The 18349-nt window shown below is 44.3% G+C and overlaps 1 protein-coding gene across 1 annotated transcript in view; it reads right to left on the bottom strand.

Annotated features, from left to right (window-relative positions):
* Positions 1 to 18349, bottom strand: part of LOC119976526 (centromere protein F-like) — a 430490-nt gene that overhangs the window by 176180 nt on the left and 235961 nt on the right. Inside the window, exons 19-22 of the mRNA XM_038817079.1 lie at positions 18175 to 18201; positions 15278 to 15295; positions 12385 to 12402; positions 9496 to 9513 (exon numbers count right to left, since the gene is read on the bottom strand). Of these exons, the coding sequence (XP_038673007.1) occupies positions 9496 to 9513; positions 12385 to 12402; positions 15278 to 15295; positions 18175 to 18201 (81 nt within the window). The remainder of the gene's footprint in view (positions 1 to 9495; positions 9514 to 12384; positions 12403 to 15277; positions 15296 to 18174; positions 18202 to 18349) is intronic.

Raw genomic sequence — 18349 nt, 5'->3', positions numbered from 1 at the left:
GAAAGTTAACCACTTCCGGCGAAGAAAATAATGACAGGGTATTTCTAAAAAGCTATAGATGAGGAATTATGAAAGAAGAAGATTTTCCTCATCCGAGTTCTAACTGATCTACCCCGCTAACTGAGACTGTAATCATTGTTCGTGAACTAACAGCAGAGGTCATAGCATCCCTGTGTCTTGTCTGTCCAACACTGGAATTTCTTTTTCCATTTTAGGAAATAGTCTGCGCTAACAATCCACCTCCCCTGCACATATTTGGGTTATGGGGGTGAGGCACCTGCAGACATTGCGAGAGTGTGCAATGTTCACACGGACCCTGACGTGGGGCTGGAATCGAACCAATGTCTTCAGCACCGTGAGGCAGCAGTGCACACCACTGCGACACCCTCTGACCCCGCAGTCTTAGAATTATAAGCGTTTATGTGAGTTCCACTATCGTCCACCTGAGCTAGCCGGCCCGATATCATCTCACAAGGGAGGCTGACAACCTATTGAATTAATCTTTTGTGAACTGACTTCATTCGTCCATTGCAAATGTGCATTTATGCGATAAATAAAGCAACACTGCACAATATACTATAGGTGTGGTCTCAACAAAGGCTTGCTCTGTTGCAGAATGGGACATTGGAACCCTCTTTCAATGAACGCTAAAATAACTGCTTTATTCTTAACAGATTGTTTCATCCACATGTGTCCTTTCAGTGATCCTCATGAAAAGGCAAAATACGTTTTGTTTTAATATTTCCGAGTCTGAAGCCTTTCGAGAAATACCCTGCCATTGGTTTCTTCCACCAAAGTGAATCACATTAGAACTAACCAAATTTAATGTGTTTTCCAAGTATGTGCAAATTCTGACAAAGTATTTCAAGCATCTAACCACTCACAAACGCTGAAATATTGGACTTCCGGTTGCGGCTATGCGGAGGAAAGTCGAACGTTCGGCATCCCCCGCAAGAAACGCTCTTTTGGGCACTTTTACGGCCACCAGCGGTACTCTTTCGACGTTTCCTGGCGTGGGAAGGAGTCAGCAACATTTCCCCAGCAGTCTATGGCCTGGACCAGTACTAAGGCGAGTAAATGAGTGATAGCAAAGCCAAAGCAGGTGCGAGGGAAGAAGCACAAGATGGCGGTAGGCGGAGACCAGGCGGCATGGATGCAGTGGGCGCAGGTGCAGCAGGAGACCCTTCATCGCTGCTTCAGGGAGCTTAAAACGGACCTGCTGGAGCCGATGAAGGCTTCAATTGATAAGCTGCTGGTGACCCAGACGGCCCAGGGGGTGGTGGTCCGAGAGGTTCGACAAAGGGTCTCTGAAAACGAGGTCGAGATCTTAGGCCTCGCGGTGAAGGTGGAGGTGCATGATGCGCTCCATAAAAAATGGCAGGAGAGGTTCGAGGAGATGGAGGACCGTTCGAGGCGGAAAGATCTGCGGTCCCTGGGCCTCCCGGAGGGGTTGACATGGGGAAGAGGCGGCGGCAGAAGAGGCGGGGTCGGGCAGGTGGAAGGTGTGGGCTTCTTCCCGCGCTGAAGCCTGAAGGGGCGGTGACGGAGCAGGGAAGCGCTGGCTTTTTCCCCGCGCTAAGAAAGGTAGGGGAGGGGCATAACCTGCTGGTGGGTAATGGGGAGGAGGGGAAGACTCACTCTGGGAGGGGTCGAAGGAGGAGCGGAAGTGACCAGGGTCGGCAGGAGTCAGCTGACTTCCGGAAGTGCAATGGCGGGAGCTATGTAGCTAGGGGGGTCCTAGCTGGGGGAGGGGGGCGGGAGTGGTACCGGGTTGATGCTGGAGCACGTAGTGTGGGACGGGATGGGGGTCTGCCGCCATGGCGAATGGGCCGAGCGGGGGGCGTGGGCACATGGCGGGCTGAGGAATTGTAATGGCTAGTCTGTGGGGGAGGGGGGTAGGTAGTCCCCTGATCCGGCTGATCAACTGGAATGTAATGGGAATGAATGGGCCGGTCAAACGGGCCCACATATCTGCACACCTGAAGGGGCTGAAGAGAGATGTTGTCATGCTTAAGGAGATGCACCTGAAGGTGGCGGATCAGGTTAGATTGCGGAAGGGATGGGTAGGCCAGGTGTTTCATTTGGGGCTGGTTGCAAAAAATCGGGGGGTGGCGATCCTGGTGGGAAAGACGGTGTCATGCGAGGCGTTGAACATTGTGGCAGACAGTTGCGGGATGTATGTGATGGTAAGTTGCAAGTTGCAGGGGGAGTGGGTGGTGCTGGTCAATGTATAGGCCCTGAATTGGAACGATGAGGGTTTCATGCGGCACATGTTGGTCCGGATTCCAGACTTGGAGATGGAGGGGGCTGATAATGGGGGGGATTTCAACACGGAACTGGATCCGGCACTGGATCACTCTAGATCCAGGATGAGGTGGTCATGTAGGGGGTTCATGGACCTGATGGGAGGGGTTGACCCATGGAGGTTTGCGAGACCGAGGCCCAGGGAATTTTCATTCTTCTCCCATGTGCAGAAGGCCTATTCCCAGATTGATGTTTTTGTTATGAGACGGGCGCTGATTGCAAGAGTGGAAAATACTGAGTACTCGGCGATAGCCATTTTTGTTCAAACCCCAAATTGGGTAGTCCTCGAGTTGTGGGAGGAGAGAGACCAGCGCCCGCTTTGGCGCTCAGAGGTGGGGCTGCTGGCGGACGAGGAGGTAGGAGGGCGGGTCCGAGGATGCATTGAGAGGTACCTGGAGGCCAATGACAATGGGGAGGTCCGAATGGGGACAGTCTGGGAGGCACTGAAGGCCGTGGTTCGGGGAGTGTTCATCTCCATTTGGGCCCACAGGCAGAGGACAGAGCAGAGAAAGACGGAAAGTTTGGTGGGGGAGATAGTGAGGGTGGACAGGAGGTACGCGGAGGCTCCAGAGGAGGACTACTTGGGGAGTGGCGTAGTCTCCAGGCCGAATTCGACCTATTGACCACCAGAAAGGCGGAAGTTCAGTGGAGGAACGCAGCGGTGTATGAATTTGGGGAAAAGGCGAGCCGGTTGCTTGGTCACCATCTTTGGAAGCGAGATGCGGCAAAGAGAGATTTGTGGAGTTAAGGATAGGGGAGGGAATGTGGTGTGCAGTGGGGTAGGCATCAATGGGGTCATCAGGGACTTCTGTGAGGAACTGTATCGGTCCGAACCCCCACAGGAGGAGCGGGGTATGGGGCGTTTTCTGGACCGGCTGAGATTCCCGAAGGTGGAGGAGGGACAGATGGAGGGACTGGGGGAGCCGGTTGAGCTGGACGGGTTGGTCAAAGGGATAGGGAGCATGCAGCCTGGGAAGGCGCTGGGGCCGGATGGTTTCCCGGTCGAATTCTATAAGATGTATGCAGGCCTGCTGGGCCCTCTGTTGTTTAGGACCTTCAGCGAGGCAAGGGAAGGAGGGGCTTTGCCTCCAACGATGTCTAGGGTGCTGATTTGTTTGATCCTTAAGGGGGACAAGGATCCCCTGCAGTGTGGGTCATACAGGCCGATCTCACTCTTAACTGTCGAAGCCAAGTTGTTGGCGATGATTTTAGCCACGAGGATAGAGGACTGTGTGTCGCTGGTTATTCAAGAGGATCAAAAGGGGTTCGTGAAAGGGAGGCAGTTGAATAATTACATACGGAGGCTTTTGAATGTTATAATAAGTCCCCGCTGGCGAATGTGGCCACGAACAGGAGGAGGTCGGAGTATTTTCGGCTATACCGAGGGACGAGGCAGGGGTGTCTCTTTACCCCCTGCTTTTTGCGCAAGCAATTGAACCCCTGGAAATGGCGTTGAGGGAGTCGAGGAACTGGAGGGTGCTGGTGCGAGGTGGGGAGGAACACTGAGTGTCGCTCTATGCGGATGAATTGTTATATGTGGGGGACCCGGTTGGGGGGTTGACGGAAGTAATGAGGATTATCAGGTAGTTTGGGGATTTCTCAGGGTACAGGCTCAACACGGGGAAGAGCAACCTGTTCGTTGTTCACCCAGGGGACAAGGATGGGGCGGGGGAGGGGGGTTGGTAAGCTCCCACTAAAAAGGGTGGAGAGGAGCTTCAGGTACTTGGGGGTCCAGGTGGCGAGGAGCTGGGGGGGCCTTGCACAAGCTTAACCTAACGAGGCTGGTGGAGCAAATGGAGGAGGAGTTTAAGAGGCGGGTCATGCTGCTGCTGTCTTTGGCGGGTAGGGTGCAGTCAGTCAAGATGACGGTGCTCCCAACATTTCTGTTCCTGTTCCAGTGCCTACCCATCCTTATTACAAAGGCCTTCTTCAGGCGGGTTAATAGGAGCATTACGGGGTGTGTGTGGGCGCTGTCCAACCTCTGTGGGTATTACGGGGCTGCCAACGCAGCGATGGTGCGCAAGTGAGTGATGGAGGGGGAAGGGGCAGCATGGAAGAGCATGGAGGTGGTGACCTGAGTGGGCACGAGCCTGGAGGCGCTAGTGACTGCGCCGCTGCTGCTCCCACCAACGAGGTATACCACGAGCCCTGTGGTGGCGGCTACCCTCAAAATGTGGGTGCAATGGAGATGGCACAGGGGGGAGGTGGGTGCTTCGGTGAGGTCCCCGATACGGGGGAACCACGGGTTTGTCGTGGGGAGAATTGACAGCGGGTTCCTGAGTTGGCACAGGGCAGTTATTAGGAAGATGGGGGACCTGTTCTTGACGGGAAGTTCGCGAGCGTGGGTGAGTTGGAGGAGAAGATTGGGCTCCCCCCGGGGAACACCTTCAGATATATGCAGGTAAGGGCATTTGTCAGGCGGCAAGTGGCGGAGTTCCCACTGTTGCCGCCGCGCGGGGTCTAGGATAGGGTGCTCTCGGGAGTGTGGGTTGGAGAGGGGTGGATATCGGTAATGTACCAAGTGATGCAGGAGGAGGATGAGCCCTCGGTGGAGGAGCTGAACGGTAATTGGGTGGAGGAGCTGGGTGAGGGAATCGAGGAGGGGACGTGGGCGGATGCCCTGGCGAGAGTGAACTCCTCCTCTTCTTGCGCAAGGCTCATCCTCATACAATTTAAGGTGCTGCATAGGGCTCACATGACCGGAACAAGGATGAGCCGGTTTTTTGGGAGTGAGGACAGGTGTGTTAACTGCTCAGGGAGCCCAGAAAACCATGCCCATATGTTCTGGGCATGCCCAACGCTGGAGGAAGTTTGGAAGGGAGTAGCAAGTCTTTCCCGTTTTTGCTTCCATCTCTGGTGTGACATTATTCAGTTTCCCGTCCTCCCATCGATGTGCAGTCCGTTGGCTGCTAAATGCTATTTCCTCCACAATTCAACATTAATTGATATACTGCAGATTTGAATGGACGGGCCCTCGACACCACCTTTCCTGAGCAGCAAACGTGTTACTGCCTAAACCACGATGCCCCAATCAGTTTCCGTATTTCCCGTTGGGTCAATTTCTCTGTCATTGCAGGAAATGTTGCAGGGTAGCATTGTGGATAGCACAATCGCTTCACAGCTCCAGGCTCCCACGTTCGATTCCTACTTGGGGCACTGTCTGTGCGGAGTCTGCACATCCTCCCCGTGTGTGCGTGGGTTTCCTCCTGGTGCTCCGGTTTCCTTTCACAGTCCAAAGATGTGCAGGTTAGGTGGATTGGCCATGATAAATTGCCCTTAGTGTACAAAATTGGCCTTAGTGTTGGGTGGGGTTACTGGGTTATGGGATAGGGTGGAGATGTTGACCTTGGGTAGGGTGCTCTTTCCAAGAGCCGGTGCAGACTCGATGAGCCGAATGGCCTCCTTCTGCACTGTAAATTCTATGATAACTCAGAATCCTTCACCGTTATCCTCCTGACATCGATAACTTCATTTCTAACAGTAACATCATCAGATCCCGGAACACGAATTAAGTTGAGGGAGTTCTTGTGGTATGGAGTATGGTTGCATGATCAATTAGTCTGCATCCTACTTCATGCACCGTCACTTTTGAACTTTGTACTCCAGATTATCTAACGTTCCTAGAATCAATGACCCACCCGCCTTAACCATCGGACAAATGCAGCTGTTGAAAAAAAAATATGCTTAAATTAATATAGCAGCATTTCTGCATACATGACATCACCACTCACTTCGGGTCACAATGAATGATAATAAGCCACATTTACCGTTGTATTAACAAGGAAAGCAGCATTCAATCTTCTTCAACTGCAACTGCCCTAAATTCAAAACGCTAACTCTTAATCACACCAACTTTACAAGCGGTCCTAGATCTTGTCCTGTGTAATGAGACAGGATTGATTCATGATTTCATAGTTAGGGATCCTCTCGGAAGGAGCGATCACAATATGGTGGAATTTAAAATACAGATGGAGGGTGAGAAAGTAAAATCAAATACTAGTGTTTTGTGTTTAAACAAAGGAGATTACAAGGGGATGAGAGAAGAACTAGCTAAGGTAGACTGGGAGCTAAGACATTATGGTGGAACAGTTGAGGAACAGTGGAGAACCTTCCAAGCGATTTTTCACAGTGCTCAGCAAAGGATTATACCAACAAAAATGAAGGACGGAAGAAAGAGGGAAAATCGACCGTGGATATCTAAGGAAATAAGGGAGAGTATCAAATTGAAGGAAAAAGCATATAAAGTGGCAAAGATTGCTGGGAGATTAGAGGACTGGGAAATCTTTAGGGGGCAACAGAAAGCTACTAAAAAAGCTATAAAGAAGAGTAAGATAGAGTATGAGAGTAAACTTGCTCAGAATATAAAAACAGACAGAAAAACTTTTTACAAATGTATAAGACTAAAAAGAGTGGCTAAGGTAAATATTGGTCCTTTAGAGGATGAGAAGGGAGTTTTAATAATGGGAAATGTGGAATTGGCTGAGGAACTGAACAGGTTTTTTGGGTCGGTTTTCACAGTGGAAGACACAAATAACATGCCAGCGACTGATAGAAATGAGGCTATGACAGGTGAGGACCTTGAGAGGATTGTTATCACTAAGTAGGGAGTGATGGGCAAGCTAATGGGGCTAAAGGTAAACACGTCTCCTGGCCCTGATGGAATGCATCCCAGAGTGCTAAAAGAGATGGCTCGGGAAATTGCAGATGCACTAGTGATAATTTACCGAAATTCACTAGACTCTGGGGTGGTCCCGGTGGATTGGAAATTAGCAAACGTGACGCCACTGTTTAAAAAAGGAGGGAGGCAGAAAGCAGGAAATTAAAGGCCAGTGAGCTTAACTTCGGTAGTAGGGAAGATGCTGGAATCTATCATCAAGGAAGAAATTGCGAGGCATCTGGATAGAAATTGTCCCATTGGGCAGACGCAGCATGGGTTCGTAAAGGGCAGGTCATGCCTAACTAATTTAGTGGAATTTTTTGAGGACATTACCAGTGCAGTAGATAACGGGGAACCGATGGATGTGGTATATCTGGATTTCCAGAAAGCCTTTGACAAGGTGCCACACAAAAGGTTGCTGCATTAGATAAAGATGTATGGCATTAAGGGTAAAGTAGTAGCACGGATAGAGGATTGGTTAATTAATAGAAAGCAAAGAGTTGGGATAAAAGGGTGTTTCTCTGGTTGGCAATCAGTAGCTAGTGGTGTCCCTCAGGGATCCGTGTTGGGCCCACAATTGTTCACAATTTACATAGATGATTTGGAGTTGGGGACCAAGGGCAATGTGTCCAAGTTTGCAGATGACACTAAGATGAGTGGTAAACCGAAAAGTGCAGAGGATAATGGAAGTCTGCAGAGGGATTTGGATAGGTTAAGTGAATGGGCTAGGGTATGGAAGATGGAATCCAATGTTGACAAATGTGAGGTTATCCATTTTGGTAGGAATAACAGCAAACGGGATTATTATTTAAACGATAGACTATTAAAGCATGCCGCTGTTCAGAGAGACTTGGGTGTGCTAGTGCATGAGTCACAGAAGGATGGTTTACAGGTTCAACAGGTGATTAAGAAGGCAAATGGAATTTTGTCCTTCATTGCAAGAGGGATGGAGTTTAAGACTAGGGAGGTAATGTTGCAATTGTATAAGGTGTTAGTGCGGCCACACCTGGAGTATTGTGTTCTATTTTGGTCTCCTTACTTGAGAAAGGACGTACTGGCGCTGGAGGGTGTGCAGAGGAGATTCACTAGGTTAATCCCAGAGCTGAAGGGGTTGGATTATGAGGAAAGGTTGAGTAGACTGGGACTGTACTCGTTGGAATTTAGAAGGATGAGGGGGGATCTTATAAAAACATTTAAAATTATGAAGGGAATAGATAGGATAGATGCGGGCAGGTTGTTTCCACTGCGGGTGACAGCAGAACAAGGGGACATAGCCTCAAAATAAGGGGATGTAGATTTAGGACTAAAGTTTAGGAGGAACTTCTTCACCCAAAGAGTTGTGAATCTATGGAATTCCTTGCCCAGTGAAGCAGTTGGTGCTCCTTCATTACATGTTTTTAAGGTAAAGATGGATAGTTTTTTGAAGAATAAAGGGATTAAGGGTTATGGTGTTCGGGCCGGAAAGTGTAGCTGAGTCCACAAAAGTTCAGCAATGATCTAATGGAATGGCGGAGCAGGCTCGAGGGGCCAGATGGCCTACTCCTGCTCCTAGTTCTTATTTTCTTATGTTCTTATATTCATCGGGTTTTATTTAGTTAATGGTCTTCAATTTTTCGAAATATCAGTCATCCACGATACACAATTGCTTACTTACTTCAAAAAATTAAAATGGACAGTCGAAGCTCGATGACGTTAATACTTATTGGTTTATATGTTTTATCTTTCATTAAACGAAACCAAGAAAACAAAATTGCAGCTCATGATGAAGAAAATAAGAGAAAATTACCTTTTCATGATAAGGCACCATATTAATATTTACGCTCTTTAAATAATGGTTCAATATAAAACTGCTCTCATCCCTTTACGTGTTAATCTGCCTTGATGTGTAGGGCAAAATAGTCATTTGAAATTGATAGGCAATTTTGCTGATTGTTTCTTTTTTTAATTTCTATTCACTGCAGTGCAAAGACAACTTAATGACACATAAGACATCCAATTGTCCCAATTCCTCTAATTACGCAAGAGCCGATATGCATGCGAACTGCCATTTCATCCAAAGCTACGTTCAGCACGAGTAAACTCACATTTTACTCTCTAACCATCTACAGGAATTCCTCCACTTCAAATTTGCCTTCAAACAGCTCTTGCCATTTGGCACTGGTCAATGTCAGGTGAATGACAGGTCAAAAGTCGAATATATCAAACTGTTGATGGCGAGTGGTTTAAGGCATCATAGATCACAAAAAAAAGAATAAAACCGAAAATTCCTCGGATTGGAAACAGTATTTCCCTAAAGCAACAGGAAAGGCTAAGTGCTTGGACTACGTTTCTAAATTGAAGTAATTTAGCACCGACAGGTAATTGCGAAATTTCTATTAGGGACATTTTTATATTAATTATACGCTCAACAAAAAAATAAAAGTATATGCACATAATTCATTTTAATGCAGCGCATTCCAATTGGTTGTCTCATATATCTATCTGTAGCTAGTATATTACATAATTAATTATTCAGTTGAATGAATGTTACTCACCATCCGGCGGATACAGTTCTTGTAAGAAGAGTAAGATAGAGTATGAGAGCAAACTTGCTCAGAATATAAATACAGACAGTAAAACTTTTTACAAGTATATAAGACAAAAAAGAGTGGCTAAGGTAAATATTGGTCCTTTAGAGGATGAGAAGGGAGTTTTAATAATGGGAAATGAGGAAATGGCTGAGGAACTGAACAGGTTTTTTGGGTCGGTCTTCACAGTGGAAGACACAAATAACATGCCAGCGACTGATAGAAATGAGGCTATGACAGGTGAGGACCTTGAGAGTATTGTTATCACTAAGGAGGGAGTGATGGGAAAGCTAATGGGGCTAAAGGTAGACAAGTCTCCTGGCCCTGATGGAATGCATCCCAGAGTGCTAAAAGAGATGGCTAGGGAAATTGCAGATGCACTAGTGATAATTTACCGAAATTCACTAGACTCTGGGGTGGTCCCGGTGGATTGGAAATTAGCAAACGAGACGCCACTGTTTAAAAAAGGAGGTAGGCAGAAAGCAGGAAATTAAAGGCCAGTGAGCTTAACTTCGGTAGTAGGGAAGATGCTGGAATCTACCATCAAGGAAGAAATTGCGAGGCATCTGGATAGAAATTGTCCCATTGGGCAGACGCAGCATGGGTTCGTAAAGGGCAGGTCATGCCTAACTAATTTAGTGGAATTTTTTAAGGATATTACCAGTGCAGTAGATAACGGGGAGCCGATGGATGTGGTATATCTAGATTTCCAGAAAGCCTTTGACAAGGTGCCACACAAAATGTTGCTGCAGAAGATAACGATGTATGGCATTAAGGGTAAAGTAGTAGCATGGATAGAGGATTGGTTAATTAATAGAAAGCAAAGAGTTGGGATAAATGGGTGTTTCTCTGGTTGGCAATCCGTAGCTAGTGGTGTCCCTCAGGGATCCGTGTTGGGCCCACAATTGTTCACAATTTACATAGATGATTTGGAGTTTGGGACCAAGGGCAATGTGTCCAAGTTTGCAGATGACACTAAGATGAGTGGTAAACCGAAAAGTGCAGAGGATACTGGAAGTCTGCAGAGGGATTTGGATAGGTTAAGTGAATGGGCTAGGGTCTGGCTGATGGAATACAATGTTGACAAATGTGAGGTTATCAATTTTGGTAGGAATAACAGCAAACTGGATTATTATTTAAACGATAGAATATTAAAGCATGCCGCTGTTCAGAGAGATTTGGGTGTGCTAGTGCATGAGTCACAGTAGGTTGGTTTACAGGTGCAACAGGTGATTAAGAAGGCAAATGGAATGTTGTCCTTCATTGCTAGAGGGATGGAGTTTAAGACTAGGGAGGTAATGTTGCAATTGTATAAGGTGTTAGTGCGGCCACACCTGGAGTATTGTGTTCAGTTTTGGTATCCTTACTTGAGAAAGGACGTACTGGCGCTGGAGGGTGTGCAGAGGAGATTCACTAGGTTAATCCCAGAGCTGAAGGGGTTGGATTATGAGGAGAGATTGAGTAGACTGGGACTGTACTCGTTGGAATTTAGAAGGATGAGGGGGGATCTTATAAAAACATTTAAAATTATGAAGGGAATAGATAGGATAGATGCGGGCAGGTTGTTTCCACTGCGGGTGACAGCAGAACTAGGGGACATAGCCTCAAAATAAGGGGATGTAGATTTAGGACTGAGTTTAGGAGGAACTTCTTCACCCAAAGAGTTGTGAATTTATGGAATGCCTTGCCCAGTGAAGCAGTTGGTGCTCCTTCATTATATGTTTTTAAGGTAAAGAAAGATAGTTTTTTTGAAGAATAAAGGGATTAAGGGTTATGGTGTTCGGGCCGGAAAGTGGAGCTGAGTCCACAAATGATCCGCCATGATCTAATTGAATGGCGGAGCAGGCTCGAGGGGCCAGATGGCCTACTCCTGCTCCTAGTTCTTATGTTCTTATATTCATCGGGTTTTATTTAGTTAATGGTCATCAATTTTTCGAAATATCAGTCATCCACGATACACAATTGCTTACTTACTTCAAAAAATTAAAATGGACAGTCGAAGCTCGATGACGTTAATACTTATTGGTTTATATATTTTATCTTTCATTAAACGAAACCAAGAAAACAAAATTGCAGCTCATGATGAAGAAAATAAGAGAAAATTACCTTTTCATGATAAGGCACCATATTAATATTTGCGCTCTTTAAATAATGGTTCAATATAAAAATGCTCTGATCCCTTTACGTGTTAATCTGCCTTGATGTGTCGGGCAAAATAGTCATTTGAACTTGATAGGCAATTTTGCTGATTGTTTCTTTTTTAAATTTCTATTCACTGCAGTGCAAAGACAACTTAATGACACATAAAACATCCAATTGTCCCAATTCGTCTAATTACGCAAGAGCCGATATGCATACGAACTGCCATTTCGTCCAAAGCTACGTTCAGCACGAGTAAACTCACATTTTACTCTCTAATCATCTACAGGAATTCCTCCACTTCAAATTTGCCTTCAAACAGCTCTTGCCATTTGGCACTGGTCAATGACAGGTGAATGACAGGTCAAAAGTCGAATATATCAAACTGTTGATGGCGAGTGGTTTAAGGCATCATAGTTCACAAAAAAAATAGAATAAAATCGAAAATTCCTCGGATTGGAAACAGTATTTCCCTAAAGCAACAGGAAAGGCTAAGTGCTTGGACTACGTTTCTAAATTGAAGTAATTTAGCACCGACAGGTAATTGCGAAATTGCTATTAGGGACATTTTTATATTAATTATACGCTCAACAAAAAAATAAAAGTATATGCACATAATTCATTTTAATGCAGCGCATTCCAATTGGTTGTCTCATATATCTATCGGTAGCTAGTATATTACATAATTAATTATTCAGTTGAATGAATGTTACTCACCATCCGGCGGATACAGTTCTTGTAAGAAGAGTAAGATAGAGTATGAGATCAAACTTGCTCAGCATATAAATACAGATAGTAAAACCTTTTACAAATATATAAGACAAAAAAGAGTGGCTAAGGTAAATATTGGTCCTTTAGAGGATGAGAAGGGAGTTTTAGTAATGGGAAATGAGGAAATGGCTGAGGAACTGAACAGGTTTTTTGGGTCGGTCTTCACAGTGGAAGACACAAATAACATGCCAGCGACTGATAGAAATGAGGCTATGACAGGTGAGGACCTTGAGAGTATTGTTATCACTGAGGAGGGAGTGACGGGAAAGCTAATGGGGCTAAAGGTAGACAAGTCTCCTGGCCCTGGTGGAATGCATCCCAGAGTGCTAAAAGAGATGGCTCGGGAAATTGCAGATGCACTAGTGATAATTTACCGAAATTCACTAGACTCTGGGGTGGTCCCGGTGGATTGGAAATTAGCAAACGTGACGCCACTGTTTAAAAAAGGAGGTAGGCAGAAAGCAGGAAATTAAAGGCCAGTGAGCTTAACTTCGGCAGTAGGGAAGATGCTGGAATCTATCATCAAGGAAGAAATTGCGAGGCATCTGGATAGAAACTGTCCCATTGGGCAGACGCAGCATGGGTTCGTAAAGGGCAGGTCATGCCTAACTAATTTAGTGGAATTTTTTGAGGACATTACCAGTGCAGTAGATAACGGGGAGCCGATGGATGTTGTATATCTGGATTTCCAGAAAGCCTTTGACAAGGTGCCACACAAAAGGTTGCTGCATAAGATAACGATGTATGGCATTAAGGGTAAAGTAGTAGCATGGATAGAGAATTGGTTAATTAATAGAAAGCAAACAGTTCGGATAAATGGGTGTTTCTCTGGTTGGCATGCAGTAGCTAGTGGTGTCCCTCAGGGATCCGTGTTGGGCCCACAATTGTTCACAATTTACATAGATGATTTGGAGTTGGGGACCAAGGGCAATGTGTCCAAGTTTGCAGATGACACTAAGATGAGTGGTAAACCGAAAGGTGCAGAGGATACTGGAAGTCTGCAGAGGGATTTGGATAGGTTAAGTGAATGGGCTAGGGTCTGGCTGATGGAATACAATGTTGACAAATGTGAGGTTATCAATTTTGGTAGGAATAACAGCAAACGGGATTATTATTTAAACGATAGACTATTAAAGCATGCCGCTGTTCAGAGAGATTTGGGTGTGCTAGTGCATGAGTCACAGTAGGTTGGTTTACAGGTGCAACAGGTGATTAAGAAGGCAAATGGAATGTTGTCCTTCATTGCTAGAGGGATGGAGTTTAAGACTAGGGAGGTAATGTTACAATTGTGTAAGGTGTTAGTGCGGCCACACCTGGAGTATTGTGTTCAGTTTTGGTCTCCTTACTTGAGAAAGGACGTACTGGCGCTGGAGGGTGTGCAGAGGAGATTCACTAGCTTAATCCCAGAGCTGAAGGGGTTGGATTATGAGGAGAGATTGAGTAGACTGGGACTGTACTCGTTGGAATTTAGAAGGATGAGGGGGGATCTTATAAAAACATTTAAAATTATGAAGGGAATAGATAGGATAGATGCGGGCAGGTTGTTTCCACTGCGGGTGACAGCAGAACTAGGGGACATAGCCTCAAAATAAGGGGATGTAGATTTAGGACTGAGTTTAGGAGGAACTTCTTCACCCAAAGAGTTGTGAATCTATGGAATTCCTTGACAGTGAAGCAGTTGGTGCTCCTTCATTACATGTTTTTAAGGTAAAGATAGATAGTTTTTTGAAGAATAAAGGGATTAAGGGTTATGGTGTTCGGGCCGGAAAGTGGAGCTGAGTCCACAAATGATCAGCCATGATCTAATTGAATGGCGGAGCAGGCTCGAGGGGCCAGATGGCCTACTCCTGCTCCTAGTTCTTATGTTCTTATGTTCTTATATTCATCGGGTTTCATTTAGTTAATGGTTATCAATTTTTCGAAATATCAGTCATCCACGATACACAATTGCTTACTTACTTCAAAAAATTAAAATGGACAGTCGAAGCTCGATGACGTTAATACTTAATGGTTTATATATTTTATCTTTCATTAAACGAAACCAAGAAAACAAAATTGCAGCTCATGATGAAGAAAATAAGAGAAAATTACCTTTTCATGATAAGGCACCATATTAATATTTACGCTCTTTAAATAATGGTTCAATATAAAACTGCTCTCATCCCTTTACGTGTTAATCTGCCTTGATGTGTAGGGCAAAATAGTCATTTGAACTTGATAGGCAATTTGCTGATTGTTTCTTTTTTAAATTTCTATTCACTACAGTGCAAAGACAACTGAATGACACATAAAAAATCCAATTGTCCCAATTCGTCTAATTACGCAAGAGCCGATATGCATACGAACTGCCATTTCGTCCAAAGCTACGTTCAGCACGAGTAAACTCACATTTTACTCTCTAATCATCTACAGGAATTCCTCCACTTCAAATTTGCCTTCAAACAGCTCTTGCCATTTGGCACTGGTCAATGACAGGTGAATGACAGGTCAAAAGTCGAATATATCAAACTGTTGATGGCGAGTGGTTTCAGGCATCATAGTTCACAAAAAAAAATAATAAAATCGAAAATTCCTCGGACTGGAAACAGTATTTCCCTAAAGCAACAGGAAAGGCTAAGTGCTTGGACTACGTTTCTAAATTGAAGTAATTTAGCACCGACAGGTAATTGCGAAATTTCTATTAGGGACATTTTTATATTAATTATACGCTCAACAAAAAAATAAAAGTATATGCACATAATTCATTTTAATGCAGCGCATTCCAATTGGTTGTCTCATATATCTATCTGTAGCTAGTATATTACATAATTAATTATTCAGTTGAATGAATGTTACTCACCATCCGGCGGATACAGTTCTTGTAAGAAGAGTAAGATAGAGTATGAGAGCAAACTTGCTCAGAATATAAATACAGACAGTAAAACTTTTTACAAATATATAAGACAAAAAAGAGTGGCTAAGGTAAATATTGGTACTTTAGAGGATGAGAAGGGAGTTTTAATAATGGGAAATGAGGAAATGGCTGAGGAACTGAACAGGTTTTCTGGGTCGGTCTTCACAGTGGAAGACACAAATAACATGCCAGCGACTGATAGAAATGAGGGTATGACAGGTGAGGACCTTGAGAGTATTGTTATCACTAAGGAGGGAGTGATGGGAAACCTAATGGGGCTAAAGGTAGACAAGTCTCCTGGCCCTGATGGAATGCATTCCAGAGTGCTAAAAGAGATGGCTAGGGAAATTGCAGATGCACTAGTGATAATTTACCGAAATTCACTAGACTCTGGGGTGGTCCCCGTGGATTGGAAATTAGCAAACGTGACGCCACTGTTTAAAAAAGGAGGTAGGCAGAAAGCAGGAAATTAAAGGCCAGTGAGCTTAACTTCGGCAGTAGGGAAGATGCTGGAATCTATCATCAAGGAAGAAATTGCGAGGCATCTGGATAGAAACTGTCCCATTGGGCAGACGCAGCATGGGTTCGTAAAGGGCAGGTCATGCCTAACTAATTTAGTGGAATTTTTTGAGGACATTACCAGTGCAGTAGATAACGGGGAGCCGATGGATGTGGTATATCTGGATTTCCAGAAAGCCTTTGACAAGGTGCCACACAAAAGGTTGCTGCATAAGATAACAATGTATGGCATTAAGGGTAAAGTAGTAGCATGGATAGAGAATTGGTTAATTAATAGAAAGCAAAGAGTTGGGATAAATGGGTGTTTCTCTGCTTGGCAAGCAGTAGCTAGTGGTGTCCCTCAGGGATCCGTGTTGGGCCCACAATTGTTCACAATTTACATAGATGATTTGGAGTTGGGGACCAAGGGCAATGTGTCCAAGTTTGCAGATGACACTAAGATGAGTGGTAAACCGAAAAGTGCAGAGGATACTGGAAGTCTGCAGAGGGATTTGGATAGGTTAAGTGAATGGGCTAGGGTCTGGCTGATGGAATACAATGTTGACAAATGTGAGGTTATCAATTTTGGTAGGAATAACAGCAAACGGGATTATTATTTAAACGATAGAATATTAAAGCATGCCGCTGTTCAGAGAGATTTGGGTGTGCTAGTGCATGAGTCACAGTAGGTTGGTTTACAGGTGCAACAGGTGATTAAGAAGGCAAATGGAATGTTGTCCTTCATTGCTAGAGGGATGGAGTTTAAGACTAGGGAGGTAATGTTACAATTGTATAAGGTGTTAGTGCGGCCACACCTGGAGTATTGTGTTCAGTTCTGGTCTCCTTACTTGAGAAAGGACGTACTGGCGCTGGAGCGTGTGCAGAGGAGATTCACGAGGTTAATCCCAGAGCTGAAGGGGTTGGATTATGAGGAGAGGTTGAGTAGACTGGGACTGGACTCGTTAGAATTTAGAAGGATGAGGGGGGATCTTATAGAAACAATTAAAATTATGAAGGGAATAGATAGGATAGATGCGGGCATGTTGTTTCCACTGGCGGGTGACAGAAAACTAGGGGACATAGCCTCAAAATAAGGGGATGTAGATTTAGGACTGAGTTTAGGAGGAACTTCTTCACCCAAAGGGTTGTAAATCTATGGAATTCCTTGCCCAGTGAAGCAGTTGGTGCTCCTTCATTACATGTTTTTAAGGTAAAGATGGAAAGTTTTTTGAAGAATAAAGGGATTATGGGTCATGGTGTTCGGGCTGGAATGTGGAGCTGAGTCCACAAACGTTCAGCAATGATCTAATTGAATGGCGGAGCAGGTTCGAGGGGCCAGATGGTCTACTCCTGCTCCTAGTTCTTATGTTCTTATGTTCTTATATTTATCGGGTTTCATTTAGTTAATAGTCTTCAATTTTTCGAAATATCAGTCATCCACGAAACACAATTGCTTACTTACTTCAGAAAATTAAAATGGACAGTCGAAGCTCGATGACGTTAATACTTATTGGTTTATATGTTTTATCTTTCATTAAACGAAACCAAGAAAACAAAATTGCAGCTCACGGTGAAGAAAATAAGAGAAAATTACCTTTTCATGATAAAGCACCATATTAATATTTACGCTCTTTAAATAATGGATCAATATAAAACTGCTCTCATCCCTTTACGTGTTAATCTGCCTTGATGTGTAGGGCAAAATAGTCATTTGAACTTGATAGGCAATTTTGCTAATCGTTTGTTTTTTTAATTTCTATTCACTGCAGTGCAAAGACAACTTAATGACACATAAGACATCCAATTGTCCCAATTCGTCTAATTACGCAAGAGCCGATATGCTTGCGAACTGCTATTTCATCCAAAGCTAAGTTCAGCACGAGTAAACTCACATTTTACTCTTTAATCATCTACAGGAATTCCTCCACTTCAAATTTGCCTTCAAACAGCTCTTGCCATTTGGCACTGGTCAATGACAGGTGAATGACAGGTCAAAAGTCGAATATATCAAACTGTTGATGGCGAGTGGTTTAAGGCATCATAGTTCAGAAAAAAAATAGAATAAAATCGAAAATTCCTCGGATTGGAAACAGTATTTCCCTAAAGCAACAGGAAAGGCTAAGTGCTTGGACGACGTTTCTAAATTGAAGTAATTTAGCACCGACAGTTAATTGCGAAATTTCTGCTTAGGGACATTTTTATATTAATTATACGCTCAACAAAAAAATAAAAGTATATGCACATAATTCATTTTAATGCAGCGCATTCCAATTGGTTGTCTCATATATCTATCGGTAGCTAGTATATTACATAATTAATTATTCAGTTGAATGAATGTTACTCACCATCCGGCTGATACAGTTCTTCCAGATCTAAATGACAGAAATATTCTTCTAATCTATGTAGGATTGCAATATTAAACATATTTCCAATCCACATATCAATTCCACAAGAGTCTATGATACATTATTGTCAGTTATGCTAAAATGTTAATCCAGCATCAATTTCTGGCAACCCTCA

This window comes from Scyliorhinus canicula, chromosome 13 (assembly GCF_902713615.1).
Source record: "Scyliorhinus canicula chromosome 13, sScyCan1.1, whole genome shotgun sequence".
Lineage (NCBI taxonomy): Eukaryota > Metazoa > Chordata > Chondrichthyes > Carcharhiniformes > Scyliorhinidae > Scyliorhinus > Scyliorhinus canicula.
This window is presented reverse-complemented; position numbering and strand designations above follow the sequence as displayed.